Consider the following 15,525-nt stretch of genomic DNA (forward strand, 5'->3'; position numbering starts at 1 on the left):
AGACGTTTGTCCCTCCTGCGGCGCCCAGGGTCCCCGAATCACTCTCCGCGCTCCCGGGACAAACCCGGATCCAGAAGCCGGACCTCCGGCGATTGACTCGCAGCGAGGCTTGAGCGCGCCCCCTAGCGGCGGTTGCCGTCCGAGAGCCGGGCCCGGAACGAAACTGTCGGGCGGAACCCAGAGTGCGCGCTCGGAGTTTCCGGGGAAGAGGACGGAGGAGGACCTGCGCGCGGAGGTTCCTACCGCCGCGGAGGAGGCAATGGCGGTGGTGGTCTGGGGGCTGCGGCTCTGGCGGGCCGCCCCCAGTGGCGGGGCTGCCTGGAGTGAGTTATCAGCGGCCGTGCGGACGAGGAGGGAGGCTTAGAGGACGGTGTCTGTTCAGGCTGAACCCAAGCGGGTCCTAGGGGGGAGTCCCGCGGAGCTGAGGGGGCGGAGGCGGGTGTTTAAATCTGCCGCCTCTCCCGGCCTTGGGGTCCAAATCTCGGGGAGCTGAAGGGAAGGGCCGTTGGAGAAGCTTGGGGCGCCCCCTGAGAGGGAGACCACGTCCTGGTGCACACGTGCCCTTGTTTTCCCATTGAACTCGTGCACCCCTTGCCAAATCAGCTGTTTTGGGGTTTCGGAAAAAACCAAAAAACAAAACAGCCTTTCTTCCTCTAGGTATGGAGCGATTTGGCGTGGGACCTTCAGTCTCTTGGAGCTTTCTTGTCGCCAAGACCTTTTCAAAGCGACAAACTTTGCTCAACTTTGCCTTGACTGGTCTGGTTTTTGACTCCACTTCCTGGTTACCTTTTTCTTGCTCCTTATTGTTTGTAAAGCACAGATTGGAATTCGACGGAGAAAACTGGTGACAAGTGGAGATCTGATGGTCAAAGCAAGGTGGAAATAAAAGCGCGGATCTGGCCAGGCTGCGATTCTCTTGCGTTGGCGTTTTAATTAATATTGTTGCAACAAAGTGGACCTCTGAGCTCATTTCGGCAAATAGCATTGAAAACTCCTTTGCCTTCTATTCTTTCCCGGCTGGAGGAGGGCGATGGCAGGAGTGGAACAGGGCGGCTGCAGGGTGTATTCACATTTATTGTAACTTCCTCATAGGGTCTGTGGCCACATCACCTGCTTCTCAGCTGTCACCGACCGAACTGATACAAATGCAGAATGATCTCTTTAACAAAGAGAAAAACAGGCAGCTGTCACTAACTCCCCGAACTGAGAAGATTGAAGTGAAGCACGTTGGTAAAACTGACCCTGGCACTATCTTTGTGTTGAATAAAAACGTTTCCACTCCTTATAGCTGTGCCATGCGTAAGTAACGGATCAGGGTCCCATTTTGATGATTTTAAATAAGAAAGGGGAAAAACTGGTGCAGAGGAGACAAGATGTAATTGCTCCCTGAACTCCCCAGTATCTAGCTTCTTCCTGTGTGTTCACTGTTGACTTAGCTGTTGAGAATGCTAGGGGTCGGGTGGGTATTCTGATGCACAGGTTGTCCTGGGACTTGCTTGAATCTGGCTGAGTTTAGAGTGCTGTCATCGTGGCAGATCTGAAAGTATAACTACTCTTGTGCTTGCCATTTTTAGAGACACTCTTGGTGTAATGAGGGTAGTTCCCATGTGTGTCCCCTTAGAGGATTTTGAGACAGAGGGACTGCCCTGACCTCAGATGATCAGCTGTTTTTTTGGCCTTCTTTTCCTTTCCTGCTCTTTTATATCCGACTTAACCCTTTTATGAGCTCACTGCTTGCCTTGTGTGTGTGTTGTGTCCTTATTTGTAGTAAATATGTGAGTGCATGGCGTGAGTGTGATTGGGGTAAAAATGCTTCTTATGTTCATATATTAAAGAAGATGATAATGCCTTGTGTGTGTGATCTGGTTTGGAAATTAAGGGAGCAGGGCCTCTGTATTATTTTCAATCAAAATTCTTTTGTAGTAACTTTGATAGAACTGGTAATGTTTAAATTCCGAAAGAACGAAAAGTCGATTTGTAAGTGTTGCATGCTCATTCGAATATGACTATCTGCATTGTTCAGGCTCTTGGAAAACTTAGCGATGATTCCATTTGAGTAATTAATGTTAGTTAAAAGCTTAAGGTGACCTACAGAGTGTGAACTCTCAATCTTCCTTTACTTTGGCACTTGAATTAGTACTTACAGTTGCTTCCTTGTTTGGCGAGCACTTACGGAACCTCTGCTGTAGGATAGGTATTAGGAATACAGAGGAGGCTAAGACAAGGCCCTTAAGCGGTTTTACACATTTCACATGTAGAGATGGAGCCTCTGAACACTTCCAGCATAACCCCTGCCCTCAGACTTGCTTCTCTCTCATACTGTCAGTCGTTCAGTACCTGTTTTTTTTTTTTTTAATCTTTTCTTTTTTCTTTATTGACTACCTGTCATATTTCAGGTCTGGTGCTAGGCTCTAGATAAATTGAGTGAGCAAAAATAGGCATGATCCCTGCATTAGGGAGCTTATTGAGACGCTATGGTTGGACCACTTCTGTGAATATCTTTGTACTCAAAAAACATCTAATCAGGGATGAAGTTGCATTCTGGAGTCATATAACAGACCAGAGCTGATCTGCTTATGTGTGAATTCATACTGATTACTAAAAACTGATAACTGTTGTATTTAATTTAAGAGTCCATGTTAGGGAAGTAAGAGATGATTTGGAAGGAAGGCCCCAAACCCCTCTAGAACAGACTTACTGTGGATGTATATTTTTATATTTTCCCTTCTATGCTGTGTGTGCATATATCCAGATATATTCATGATGCTGCTCTCTGAATATTTAAGTGTAGCTCTTGGCAGATTATTTTATTACTTAATTAACAGATTAATTTCAGGTTACACTTAGCCTTAATGATTTTTGCTTGGGTAATTTTGTTAATAATTAACAATACACTGAGTGTGTTGGAAATTATTTTTTATTAGCTACAAATATTTTTTTCCCCTCATAAAAGATAGCCTGCCAAATCTTGCCTTTCTGTCTTTTTATTTCTTAACGTAGCACTTAAACATGTAACTTTTCACGTGGGTTTTGTTAGAGTTAAATCTTCAATCTGTTCTGAATTCTTAGATTTAAGTGAGTGGTACTGCAGGAAGTCTATTCTGGCTCTCGTGGATGGACAGCCTTGGGACATGTATAAACCTTTGACCAAGTCCTGTGAAATTAAATTTCTAACTTTCAAAGATGATGATCCAGGAGAAGTCAATAAGGTATTTCTGCCTCTGCATTCTTTTGTCCTCATCCCCCTAGTTTTTCTTCCCCCTTTTATTAAAATCTGTTTACTTTGGAGTATGCTTGTACTGTGCTACGTTGCCTTGGTCCTGTTCGACTCTTTGTGACCCCATGGACTGTAGCCTATCAGGCTCCTCTGTCCACAGGAGTCTCCAGGCAAGAGTAGTGGAATGGGTTGCTATGCCCTTCTCCAGGGCATCTTCCTAACCCAGGGATCAAACCCAAATCTCTTGCTTTGCTGGCAGATTCTTTACTGCTGAACCACTGGGGAAGCTCCTATGGAGTTAAATATGCCCAAAGTCAAATGTTGTACTGAAATCAGGGTTTTAACTGGTAGATAAGGCATTTTCATAGCTCAGAAATCCTCAGTGGCATTCATATCTGTATTTTGGTTTGAGAAAACTATATGATGTGTCTTTCACATTCATATATTTGTTCAGCTTAGTTTTATTAATCACCCTGTATATTGCAGTAATTTTTTTCTTGCCTTTGACCATCTGTTCTATATTATTTCAATAACTTTTTAACTTCTCTCCCTCCCTCCCTTTTTTGTCTGAAAGTCTTCCTTAATAGTCTTGCAAAAGTTTTGTTGGATGTTGTGACTGATCCCTAAAGCACTTGCTTACGTGATAACCTTTCATGTAACTTTCCTGGCCTTGCGTGGACCCTTCTCTGACCCCCACCTGCTCTTTGAACTTTAGTTTCCGCAGCATCTTTCCACTTCCTCTCTGCTCCAGCCACACTGGAGGACTTGGACAATAATCGTTTCTGCTCTGTTGTCCTCCTTGATTTGAGTATTCTCTTTCCTCCCTGTTAAAATCCTGTTTATCTTTCATAGTTAAGTTAAAATGTAATCTGCTCTGTGGAACCTTCTCAGTGTCTTCTTGTCAGATGAATCCCTCTTCTGGGTCTCAAAACAGTTGCGTAGCGTCTCTCGACACAGTATTTTGATTTTCCCTTGTAATATGAGCTGTTGAATGCATTGGATTCTTGGCTCTGCACAGACAGGGATCATGACCCTTATTGGATCTTGTCCTTGACTTACATATAGTAGGTGTTTAATAAGTATTTGTGAAATGAAATAATTTAAAGAAGGAAATGATAAACATGATAATTAAAGTAGCTAACGTGAAACATTTATTGTCTATCAGACACTGTTTTAAGTGATTCACAGGTATTAACTCATTTAATCCTCATTAAAAAAAAATCCCATAAAATGTACTGTTATCCTCATTTTACAGATAAATAAACTGAGGCAAAGAGATGCAATAGCTTGACCAAAGTTACCAGTTTAGGAAGTGGCTGAGCCTGGATTTGAACCTAGGCACTGATTTTGAATTCCTCAGACATTAGAAACAATAAATTCAGGTAGATGAAAAAGAGCATCTTGCTGGCCTTCAAGGCCTGAATTTCTGTCTGTTTTTAGTGTATCTCTGTGATTGTGTGGAGCACATTCTGGAGTCTCTGTGAGCCCACTCTCGTCCGCAGGTGTGAAGCGCTTAGGAAAGTCATGTGCCCCCTTATAGGAGTGCCAGTGCAGAGCTGCCGACGGGCGGGTGGGCTGCAGTACTGGTGTTTCTCTTTCTGACTCTGTGATGGTTATTTTGAAGAAATATTAGTAAATCTTAGTATTATTATGTTTGTGTATATTTTATTTTTCTAGGCTTATTGGCGTTCTTGTGCCATGATAATGGGCTGTGTGATAGAGAGGGCATTCAAAGATGAATATGTGGTCCATTTGGTCAGAGCCCCAGAAGTTCCAGGTGATGTATACATAGAAGCAAATAAACACATACAGGTCTACTTTTTGTATCTGAATATTTTGGTACCTATGTTTAATGTCATATAGAAAGTGATGCTTAGTCGTGTCTGACTCTTTGCGACCCCTTCCAGGCAAGAGTACTCGAGTGGGTTGCCATTTCCTTTTCCAGGAAATTTTCCTGACCCAAGGATCAAATCTGAGTCTCCTGCATTGCAGGCAGAGGCTTTTACCTCTGAGCCACCAAGGAAGCCTATTGTATAGAACTCACTTCTAATTTAATCTGGGATTCCCTGGTGGCTCAGATGATAATTCTCCTGCAACTCAGGAGACCCAGGTTCGATCCCTGGGTCGGGAAGATCCTCTGGAAAAGGAAATGGCAGCCTCCTCCAGTATTGCCTGGAGAATTCCATCTACAGAGGAGCCTGATTGGCCACATTTCATAGGGTCCCAGAGTCGGACATGATTGAGCAACTGACACTTTCATTTTTTCTAATTTAATCTAATGTAAATTCCCATTATATGTACATTCCATTCATTATAGGTAACAGAATTCATCTTATTGCTGTCATATTCCGTTTATTAAAATTCAGTTATTAACATAATAGAACTAGAGGAGATTGTTTCTCTTGAATATGCATTTCGTGTAACTATACTGTGTCAGTATTTATTTATTATCATTTAAAGTATTTATTTCCAAACAATGTGTGAAGGAGGAGATTTGAGTATAAGTAGACTTCTATAGAAAACTCTGTTTAGGTGGTACCATTTCACCAGAAATAACCCTAACACTGGAGGGGAGCACCAGTTTTGGGAGGTGGAAGAGTTCATATTCTTTCATGTGGTAGGATCACATTTGTATTTTTTTTTTAAAGGTAGAAGTTTATATGCCAAAAAATATTTGATTCAGCAATAAATGATTCTAAAAAAACAACAAAAAACTAATCTTTATTAAAAGATACTAAAAAATTAAACATTTCATATCCATTTGGTTATTCACCTACTTGTTAAATATTTTATTCTTTAGGAATTTTTATGTCTAGTAACTGTTTTGATCATCAGAGAAATCTCTGTGGTGATAATATTCCTGAAGAAAATGTGAATGGTTAAAAAATACTGGTGATATTGGGTTAACAAAAAGGTGAGATAATTTGATGTTAGAGTTGGTAGAGGTCTGACAGGCAGCTGGAGTAATGGTAACAGTTTTATAATTTGTAGTGTTGGGAGAGATTGTCCACTCTTCACGTTAGGATCTAAATATTCATTTGTGTTAAATTAGTAACTTCATACCCTAACAGATAACTTTGCTTTTTTATTTTGGTTGGGTTCACAGTAATTGCTGGAGCCTTCTGCTATGATGTTGTTTTGGATAAGAGACTTGATGAGTGGTTGCCAACAAAAGTAAGCCTGCTCTTTAGAGTATTAGAGTCTGTGCCTTTCTTTGTTAGAATGATTCCTGTGTTAGTATTGTTGAATGATACTCTGTGTTGAGAATGTTTAAAAGATCAGTCATTCAATCTTTTTTTTTTTCGTAAGTGTATTTAAGACAGAGGTATATGGTTGAGGGTATTCACTGCAGCATGGTGCCCAGAATATAAAATATAGCAGCTTAACTCTCTTGGATCCCCAGAGCACACTTTGAAAATCACTACTCTAAACCCGTTAAAGCCTATTGCATGCCAAGTTCTTCCAATAAACAAGGATTACATTGAGAGTGGTGGTGGTGGTTGGGGACGGGGTGTGAGTTAAAAAACATCAGACTTAGAGAAAGCTAACCCAAACAGCAGCAGACTACATAGCAACAAACTAGCCTGTCCTGGAATGGGCTGCCTTCTTAATGAGGGCAACGATGCTGTGTTGCTCTGGGACTCGGGAGCGGCAGGAGCCTGGCTAACAGAGTGGATCTGCGTCAGATGCTGTGTGAGTAGGGGCTGCTGATGGCTTTTGAAAGTTAAACCTAGTGACTTAGTTATGACTGGGGAGAACGGACAGATGCCTAATTAAGCAAAACTGTATGTCCTACACTGGGAGTTTGGAAGTCAGGAAAGGGGAGGCAGTGTAGTGTACCACTTTATCAGTTTCACTATGTCCATTGTTTTCACAGTTTAATATCTCTAAAACAAATATGTCTTTTGTTTGTTTCTATAACTTTTCTTAAACTTTTTTTAGTTGAAGAAAATGATAGATACCTGTGGCGTTGCCTGGTAGCTCAGCTGGTAAATGCAAAGCAATGCAGGAGACCCCAGTTCAATTTCTTGGTGGGAAAGTTCCCTCTGGTAATGTCTTTTCTCAGTGGTGCATCTTAAGTTTAGTGAAATAGTTTCTAAAAGCAAGAATTTCAGAGTTGCTGACTCCAAATGTTGGCTTTAAAAGTTATTTCTTAAATAATCTTGCCCTTATTGCTTAATATCAGAAGGGAGACAGGAGAGAAACAGGAAGGAAGAAAGAGAGAGAGGGAAGAAAGGTGTTGAGAGAGATGGGGAGAGGGCCAGGGAGGGGTAAGAATGGTTTCTTCATCTGTGAACTCATGCCAGTATATTTCTTTTTTCCAAGTCTGTCAAGATTCTCCTTTTACTGAAGTTAAATAAAAACTAAGGTGGTCAAAATTTAACTCTCATTGTCTGTGAAACTTGCTGCTTTTTTCCTTTTTTTTCCCAAGATAAAACTTTAAAAAAGAAATGTACTAGTTCATCGGAGGCACTGTGGGGTTTGGTGGAAGGCTTTGAGAAAGTGGAGGAGCGTTACATTCAAGCTATATTAAACCATGAATGTGTATTTGCAGGAAATTATCTCTTTTCAGAATGAGAAGAGTCATTTCATTCAAAACAGTCTAATAAGAGGTTTATAGAAAGAATTTTATTACAAAAATTATTTGCGTAATAGTGCTTGATCTTTTCTGTATTAGTAATGATTTATAGTGTGAAAACTCAATTATAGTTTTTATTAAAATCTCAAACATTGTTAATGTGTATTATTAATCATTTCAATTGTATTAAATAGACGTTTTCATTAAACAGAAGTTTCTAGCATTGAATTCTGTGCTATGTCTTAGACATGGCCAGTGATGACATTTACTACTGAAACTTTCTGAATCACATAATAAGTTTTTCCTCATGGATTTATTTAAAGAACTTAGTTTTACTCACAGTGTAAACAAAGTTTTGTATCTTACTATTTGCTTATTAGCATTTCTACTGCTTGCACTATTATTTTAATAAACATTTACAAGGCTGTATAAATGAAATGTTCATTAAAATTTCTTTGTAGGATTATCCTTAATATTTCTAATACAGGATGATATTTATTTACAAGTTAATTACAAGTTTTATAGTTTGTAGAGTTGGGAGAAATTGCTAATCATACATCTCATGGTTCAAGTATTCAGTTGGTGCAAATTAATGCTTCCTTTCCTAGCCAGTTGGCTTTTGCTTTTTGTTGTAGTTGGATTTATAACATTAAGCATACAGTTTTATCTGCCTTATAGAGAAATGTTTTTAAGTAAATTGTTACAAAAGATGAGTACTTGTTTTTCATTAATACTTTTTTTTTCATTTTTAAGGAGAACCTGCGTTCTTTCACAAAAGATGCTCGTGCTTTAATTTATAAAGATCTTCCATTTGAAACCCTGGAAGTTGAAGCAAAAGTGGCATTAGAAATATTTCAGCACAATAAGTAAGTGTTGGCTTCCTCTAAAACAAAAATAAACCTCTCAAAGTTGTATATAATGAAGAAAATTCAGGTGTTTAAGAACTTTGATATTTGATGTATGTAGGACACGTTTTACTTTTTAGCTTTTACTTTTGTTCAGCTCACCATTTCCCTGAGAAGAAATGACCCCCTCCCCAGCTTTTGATTCTTTTCTTTCTTTGTTTTACTGTCTTTTTTTTTTTTTTTTTTTTTTGCCAGTTCTTCTCTTTATGTTACCATCGTGGTGTGTTCCCCTTGTTTCCTTTCACTGTGAAGGGGGTAGCCTGTGTGAAACTGTATTATTGTGAATTTAAACTTTAATTTATTTAAACTGTATTGCATTTGGCAACCTTTCCTTCCCGTCTTTCCACTTTTCAAATGAAAAGGGTAAGACAGCGAATGCCAGCTGTCCAGAAGCAGCTAACAGCCGAAGGAAAACGTTCACGTGGCCAGATCTTAGTCTTCCCTGTGGGAATTACTCATTTGATGGATTTTCTTTGCCAACGTTTTTAATTGTGCCTGGCTTCTCAATTCCCTTTCTCACTCAGAAAACCTCCAATTTATCTTCTACTAATTATGAGAACATAAACTAAATTTTAATATTAATCTAACTAGAATCCATTATAAGGGAAATCTCAGAATTTTTTCACTTGGACATGTCGGTGGTTGATGTCATTTACTAAGCTAGGGGATTCAGGAATGAGTTTGGTGAGAAAAGAGGTGGTATGTTTTTGTTCATTTTGTGTATCTGGGAATGTAAGATGCTTGTCGAACACCCTGATGAAGTCCAGAGTGTTTTGCATATACATTCAGGGCTCAGAAGAAGTATGTGGATGACAGGCAGAGATGTAGAAGATGAAAGCACAGAAGTGGTAGTTAAAGCTGTGCAGATCAAGGAACCAGCCCAGAGGGGGTGCTTTGACTGAAGAGAGCCGAGGGGCAGAACTTGCAGGGCAGGGAGAGAAGGGTGACCAGAGAGTCACAGTACCTACAGTAGGGAATGCCACAGAAGCCGGTGGAAGAGAACACCTTGAGAAGTGGAGGTGAGCAGTGGAAATGAGGACCTAGACTGGCACCAAGGAGGCACCTGTGGGTACCGTGAGAACGTTATGGTGGAGATATGAGGCTGTGGCCAGACCGAAAGAGGTGAGATGTGAAAGGAGGCGGGAGGGGGAGGCGCCTAGTTTAACCCTCCCTTTCAAGCACTTTGGCTGAAGAGGAAGAGAGAGGGAAGTGGCTTTAAACCCCTTTTTGTACATTTAGAATTAAAACTTTTTTTTTTGGCTGCTCTTTAGGTACAAAGTAGATTTCATAGAAGAGAAGGCATCTCAGAACCCTGAGAGAATAGTCAAGCTACACAGGTAAATAAAGATTAAAAAATTGACCTCTATGCTAATTGAATGGAAGGTATAGTTTCATTGTTACCTGACTAGTATAAAACTGAATAAGATGAGTTTGTACCTTTATTTGTTGTTCTTTTATTTTCTGTTGCTTTGTTTAGTTTTTTGATATGGTGGTGATTGGAAGCTCTGTTGTCTTCAGGAAGGGTTGTGGTTTCTCTTCCTCATTTTGCTGTTTGTTACTTTTATATTTGTATTTTACAAGTTGGAAAGCATTGTTAAAAAATGTAATTTTTAGAGTTAATTTTGAAAATGGGTGAAATATCCTTTGTTGTGAATTGATCATAATTCACATGAAGTCTATATTCATATGTATATAGAAATATGATTACTGACGAATTAGTTACTACTTGCGTTACATGTAAGGAAGTCATATCACAGTGTGCTTTCTGATGCAGAGATGAGAGAGGTAAGACAGGGCGTTAGCAAAAATGACTTCCTGGTCTGCATCTGTTTTTTCAACTTAATGTTTTCTTGACTCAGACTCAACTTTTTTCCCCTAGGAAGCTGCTCTTAGGGCACAACCTGGCCTACATACTAAAACTCTAAATTTTGTTGCATTAGTTGTTACAAGGTTATAGGTTATCAGATTTAGACATTGGATCCATTTGATGGCATATATATGTTCAATGATCTTACAAATCTTCAAAATTGTAGGAAGAAAAAGTTTCACCACTTTTAATTTTCAAAATTTTAGTCTCTTCACTGGAGATGGCTGTGTCAGGGTCTACTCCAGATCGAATTGATCCATAGGCATTGTTCTTGATTAGGGATGTAGCAGCAAATAGAATGAATAGACTTTTTTTTACAAACTGTTGTAAGTGATGTGATTTTATGATCTAATTTGTTTATTTTTAAAATCAAATCAGATTTGGTGACTTCATTGATGTAAGCGAGGGCCCTCTTATTCCAAGAACAAGTATTTGTTTCCAGTATGAAGTGTCAGCGGTTCACAATATTCAAGCCACCCAGTCGAGTCTTGTACGAAGATTCCAGGGTCTCTCTCTACCTGCACACTTAAGAGTAAGTAAAGCCGAAAGTTTCAGGTTATACAGTTTGGGTGTGAGTGTAATTCCAGTGTTGATTTTTATATCAATTGGAAGGACATATATTTTAATTTTCATTAAATTATGTAACACTAATATTTCATCAACTTGGGTTTATGATTAAAAATAATTTTAGCCAGGATGTAAACAGATAATTTACAAAAGAAATATTAGTTGAAAAAACTAACTCAAATTGAGATAGTATTTTTAATGTTTCAAATTCATTTAGAAGAGAGTGCAGTGGGGAACATATTGATGGGACCTTCTGGAGTGCCCTGTGGCCTTATATTTGGCCTGTTCTTCTCCCTAATTTTGAGGATCTATGTCGCCCCCCTTCTCCTGTCCTCAGTCTTTCCCAGCATCAGGGTCTTGGGGTATACAGTATATCTTTTCATTTATTTAAATCTTCTTTCATCAGCATTTGTAATTTTTGCCATATGTGTTCTTTATGTGTTTGCTTTTTTTTCTCACATGCCTTCCTTTCCTAGCTCCCTCCATTTCAGTAAATGAACTGTCAGCTACCTGGCTGATGGAGGTAACCCTTGATTCCCTGGTTCCCTCATAGCCAGGCCCCATCCCATCCATCAGGAAGTTGACTCTTTAAAACACATCGTGAATGTATCCACAGCCAGCAGCTCATCTACTGCTCGCCACATCCTCTCCCTCTTTCTCCCCATTCTCCTTCCTTGCTTTTCATTCTTGCCTCCAAAGCACATTCTCTAATGAGTAGCCAAAGTGATCCTTTTAATATACACGTCAGATCATGTAATTCCTATGCCCCAAACTTTCCAGTGGCTTCTCATGAACAAATGCTGACCCTTCGCCTTGTCTCATGAAGCCCTGCATTGTGAGACTCCTGCCTTTCTTTGACTTCATCTCATACTGCTTTCTCCAGCACCCATTATATCCCACTCAAACCTTAAAGTCTCTCATTGTAGCTCATTCTGCCTCAGCCAGGTACGGTTTTCCCTTGAAATATGCCACTCTTTGCTCTTCTTCCAGAAGGGTTTACGTGTATGTATTTAGTAATTTTATCTTTTATCAGATTTTTACCAGCTCATCCAGTTTGAAATAGTTCCTGACCCACCCACATCCCTCAGTATCACCTTCAGTGATTTAGTAAACACTGATGTGGTCATTTTGCACTTTGCCGTTTTCATTTATGCATTCTGAAAATTCTCTGCTGCATATGATTGTTAAGTATTAAGGAAATTGGTTCTATAATGTTACTATTGTCTTTGTCAGTTTTTACTTGTTCTGTAGAAATCTAAAACTTCCAGGTCTGCTTTTGCGATGTGAGATATCACAATTGGTTCTTTGTGTGTGTGTGTGTGTTAAATTTTTATTAGAGTATAGTTGGTTTACAGTGTTGTGTTAGTTTCTGCTGTATAGCAAAGTGTATCAGTTATACATACACACATATCCACTCCTTTAAAGATTCATTTCCCATACAGTAGAGTTCATTATGGAGAAATGAGAAGAATTAATGAACCTTTCCTTGTAATTGCTTATGATTTGAACAATGACCAATAGCATGTTGAAATTGGCTATTTAAGGAAAGGATTAGGGGTTAGTGGGAGAGATTTTTGCTTCCCATTAGAAGGAATGCTTTCTATGGTGGTACTGATTAAGGACAAAGAATGGTATGTTCAGTCCTTAAGTCTCTTTTTCTTAAAGGCTGAGCAAAGCAGCTGTCCTGTATAGTGTGTACCTTTTTTCCCTACTCAGACTCACTTTTGTGACCCCGTAGCCTCATCAGTACTGCCTAACTTTCCATGTATTTGTTTTCTGTATTTGTTTTGTTTAAAACCTATATAAAGACTCAGCCTCTTTGATTTTAACTTTGCTGCTTTAATTAATTCATAGTAAATCTTTTCTTTTCAAGGCACATTTTACCATATGGAATAAATTATTGGAAAGGTCTCAGAAAATGGTAAGTGTTTTTGACAGCGTGTGAGTACATTTCTATGAAGAAATTTTCCTTGGAATTAAGCAACCACCACCACGACCACAACAAAATAATAAAGAAAAAGAAAAGGAAAGAAATTGGTTGTCTCATTAGCTAAAGCAATATTGTGGTTGTTGACCTCGTTTGTATTTTGGCAAAAGAAAAGTTATTTGGCAATTCTGTTTTTATTTGCTAATAACATGGGAGTGATACTGTAGGAACTTGAAGAAAAATAAAACTTACTGCTGTGTAGCAGTAACAGTTCTTTATGGCTGTAATGGTGTTTATTAAGTCTATGCTATATTTTTTTGTGAACTTAGTGAATATTTAAGATTTGCCAGGTATGTTTTAAAGCTGCCTTGACAGTAGACACTTTAATATATAAATGTCTTGAAAAACCATTACCCAATTAAATATTTATTATTTTGCATGATGATGTGTACAGCTAGCCTATAGTAATGACTTTACAGGTAGAATGTGCTATTTAGGCACTTAACTATAATGTTCTTGTGCACAAATGATGTAATTTTCTTTTTCTCATGAGAAGAAAGTGTTTTTGAATAGATGGAATAACTGTCTCTTTGGTTGGTAACAATGACCATTTTAGATTAGAGAAGAAATGAATATATAAGAAATGTAGTAAGTAGTAGAGAAGTAGCCTAGAGTGTCTAGTGGAAATCAGTGAGTAGCTGTTTTACAATATTTATTTTGTTCACTTTCCTCTTTCACTGTTTATTTTGCTTGTACAAAGGGAGTAGCTTAAACATATGGTTCGTTGATTTAACTACATAGCCTTGTTATGTGCCAGGGACTGTAGGTGCAATAATGAACAAGATCTACTTGCTGTCCTCAATGAAGTTACTTGAACAGCATAACTAGACCTATAAGAAGACAATTCAGGTGTGCATGTGGGGCTCTGGCATAAAGAAAAGGGCCCAAGCCAAACCACTGGTTGGTTAAGGAGCATTCCCTATCGTTATTTCTTAAACTGGTTTTAAAGGGTGAATGGAAGTGGGCCAGGCAGATGATTTGCTTGCAGGTGGGTTTATCCCAGCAGAAGCCGCTTGTCTTAAGAGGCTGGTAGAATCGAGTGCATGGTGAATGTAAGAGGAATCTGGATGCACACTCACGTGTGGGATGGGTGATGAGTCTGTTGGAAATAGAATATGAGGGGCTTGTCTTCTGTGATGTGGAATTTGCATGCCCCTCCTGAAGATGATTGGAGGTAACTGGAGAATTTGAGTAAGAAAGTGACCTGTTGATAAAATCTTTCTGTTTACACGCTCATTCTGGGGCCAGCATGGAAGATAACTGTGACTTAAGCCAGCAGCCCTCTAAGGGCTAGCAGATGACAAGACCTTGAAGTTCAAGCAGGGCAGTGAGAATGGCTGTGAGAGTTACGTAGGTGGAATTAATAAGACTGTTGATCACAGACGCAGGTGAGGGAGACGTGGATTCTCTTATGCCTGGCTTGGCGTCTGAGTGGAGCCCTTCACTGAGATAGATGCCACAGGAAGTAGAGCAGGTTGTAGGGTGATGAGGAATGCCGTTTAGCTCTGTTTCCTGAGTGACATATAACAAATACTAACATACAGATATGCATTCTACTAAACCTGTAGTGTACTGTGTTCAAAATAGAATTAGATTTTTTTCAACAAACTTGATCGATTTAAAATACTTTGTTGATTGCATTTTATAGATGAAAAATTCAATCACAAACTTGAGAAGCCTAGATAAATGACTCAGATTATGGTTTTAGTGAAATTGTACTTTACTTGATAATTTATATTGGGAACTTGGTTGTGTAAGTTTTCTTTTCTTTCTACTTAACTTTCTATAATAATTACTATTGAAAAAGAAAGGCAAAGGATTATTAAAAAAGAAAGACTGCAGTGATTTTAAACGGTGAGTGAACGGTAAAAGTAAAACTGTTTATTAGAAAAGTAAAGCTGTTTATGTTTTTGCAGGTAACTGAAGATCAAACTAAGCCTACAGAGAAGAGTGCATCTACCTAGTAACCTCCTCAAATTTAAATACGTAGAGTAAATTAAAATAAAAGTTTTCTATGTGTGTTTATGTGTGCTTATAAAATGAACTGTCTTTTTCTCCCTGAGATTTATACTGGTTTACTGTCTCCTTTCTCTGAAGGCTAAAACAGTAAGAATTTTACATAGACACAAACCTGCCCCCTTCTACTACCTGGATGCAGCATTTTGGCATGTTTTCTACTTTCAGGGCTTTTTTGTACATATATAAACATATATGTTGTTGCTTAGTTGGTAAGTCATAACCGGTTCTTGTGGCCCCATGGACTGTAGCTGCCAGGCTCCTCTGTCCACGGGATTTCCCAGGCAAGAATACTGGAGGGGGTTGCCGTGCCATCCTGCAGGGGATCCTCTGACCCAGGGATTGAACCTGCGTCTCCTGCATTGGCAGGTGGATTCTTCACTGCTG

At 39.1% G+C, this 15,525-nt stretch overlaps 1 protein-coding gene across 1 annotated transcript; it reads left to right on the forward strand.

The window, feature by feature from the left end:
• The first annotated feature begins 206 nt into the window (after positions 1-206).
• MRPL39 (mitochondrial ribosomal protein L39) lies at positions 207-15,163 on the forward strand. Its single transcript, XM_068979251.1, has 10 exons — positions 207-323; positions 1,093-1,299; positions 3,070-3,209; positions 4,895-4,994; positions 6,324-6,391; positions 8,550-8,662; positions 9,973-10,038; positions 10,947-11,100; positions 13,009-13,056; positions 15,039-15,163. Exons 1-10 carry the CDS (start codon positions 260-262, stop codon positions 15,084-15,086), a joined length of 1,008 nt encoding a protein of 335 aa, XP_068835352.1. The 5' UTR covers positions 207-259; the 3' UTR covers positions 15,087-15,163.
• The last annotated feature ends 362 nt before the right edge of the window (positions 15,164-15,525 follow it).

This window comes from Capricornis sumatraensis, chromosome 1 (assembly GCF_032405125.1).
Source record: "Capricornis sumatraensis isolate serow.1 chromosome 1, serow.2, whole genome shotgun sequence".
Classification (NCBI taxonomy): domain Eukaryota; kingdom Metazoa; phylum Chordata; class Mammalia; order Artiodactyla; family Bovidae; genus Capricornis; species Capricornis sumatraensis.

Coding starts and splice junctions, on each gene's coding strand:
- MRPL39 (XM_068979251.1), top strand. CDS start 260: ATGGCGGTGGTGGTCTGGGGGCTGCGGCTCTGGCGGGCCGCCCCCAGT. Junction 4,995..6,323: donor CAGAGCCCCAGAAGTTCCAG/GTGATGTATACA, acceptor TTGGGTTCACAG/TAATTGCTGGAGCCTTCTGC. Junction 8,663..9,972: donor GAAATATTTCAGCACAATAA/GTAAGTGTTGGC, acceptor GCTGCTCTTTAG/GTACAAAGTAGATTTCATAG.